Genomic DNA, 646 nt, shown 5'->3' on the forward strand with positions numbered 1-646 from the left:
AAAGATAATTATAAAAAAAATAATTTTTTTTAAAGGATGAACATTTTTTGACAAGGTGGTAAATGTTAATAAAAATATGAAAATGTATTATAAATATATTATATATATATGTATGTATGTATTTAAACTCATATGTATAAAAATTTAAAAAAACTATACATTACATATATATTAATAAAAAAATATATTATATATTATATATTATACACATCCATATTTATATATGACTTATAATAAATATATATTTTTGGATATGTTTCATCTGTAAGAAGGTGTAGTCCTCTCTTTTATGTGTTTATAAAATGACATTATTTTATTCTGAAGAATAATTACTTTGTTCATCATCTAAGTTGTCTTCTGGTCTATTAGCTAACATGACTAAAAAAAATAGATTCTGTTGTAATCTTTGAAATAATGGGATACATTCATTTTTGAGACCTTGTTTTAAGAATTCATTTATAGTACATAATAAATAATCATTTTGATTCATTTTTTTCTGGATATTTTTTTTTATTTCATTTTTCATTTGTATATTGACATGATTTAAATTATTATTATTTTCTTCATATTGACAGTTCATATATATATTTTTTTTTTTCGTTTTTTTCTTTCTTTTTTTTATTCCGTTGTTGTCTTTATTTATTGT

The 646-nt window shown here is 18.1% G+C and overlaps 1 protein-coding gene across 1 annotated transcript; it reads right to left on the bottom strand.

The window, feature by feature from the left end:
• Positions 1 to 313: 313 nt before the first annotated feature.
• Positions 314 to 646, bottom strand: PGSY75_1329600 (hypothetical protein; the record flags this gene model as incomplete). The annotated part of the gene is made up of 1 exon (XM_018787354.1): positions 314 to 646. A coding segment is annotated over one exon (333 nt), but the record flags the coding sequence as incomplete, so codon positions are not given.

This window comes from Plasmodium gaboni, chromosome 13, assembly GCF_001602025.1.
Source record: "Plasmodium gaboni strain SY75 chromosome 13, whole genome shotgun sequence".
NCBI classification, from domain to species: domain Eukaryota; phylum Apicomplexa; class Aconoidasida; order Haemosporida; family Plasmodiidae; genus Plasmodium; species Plasmodium gaboni.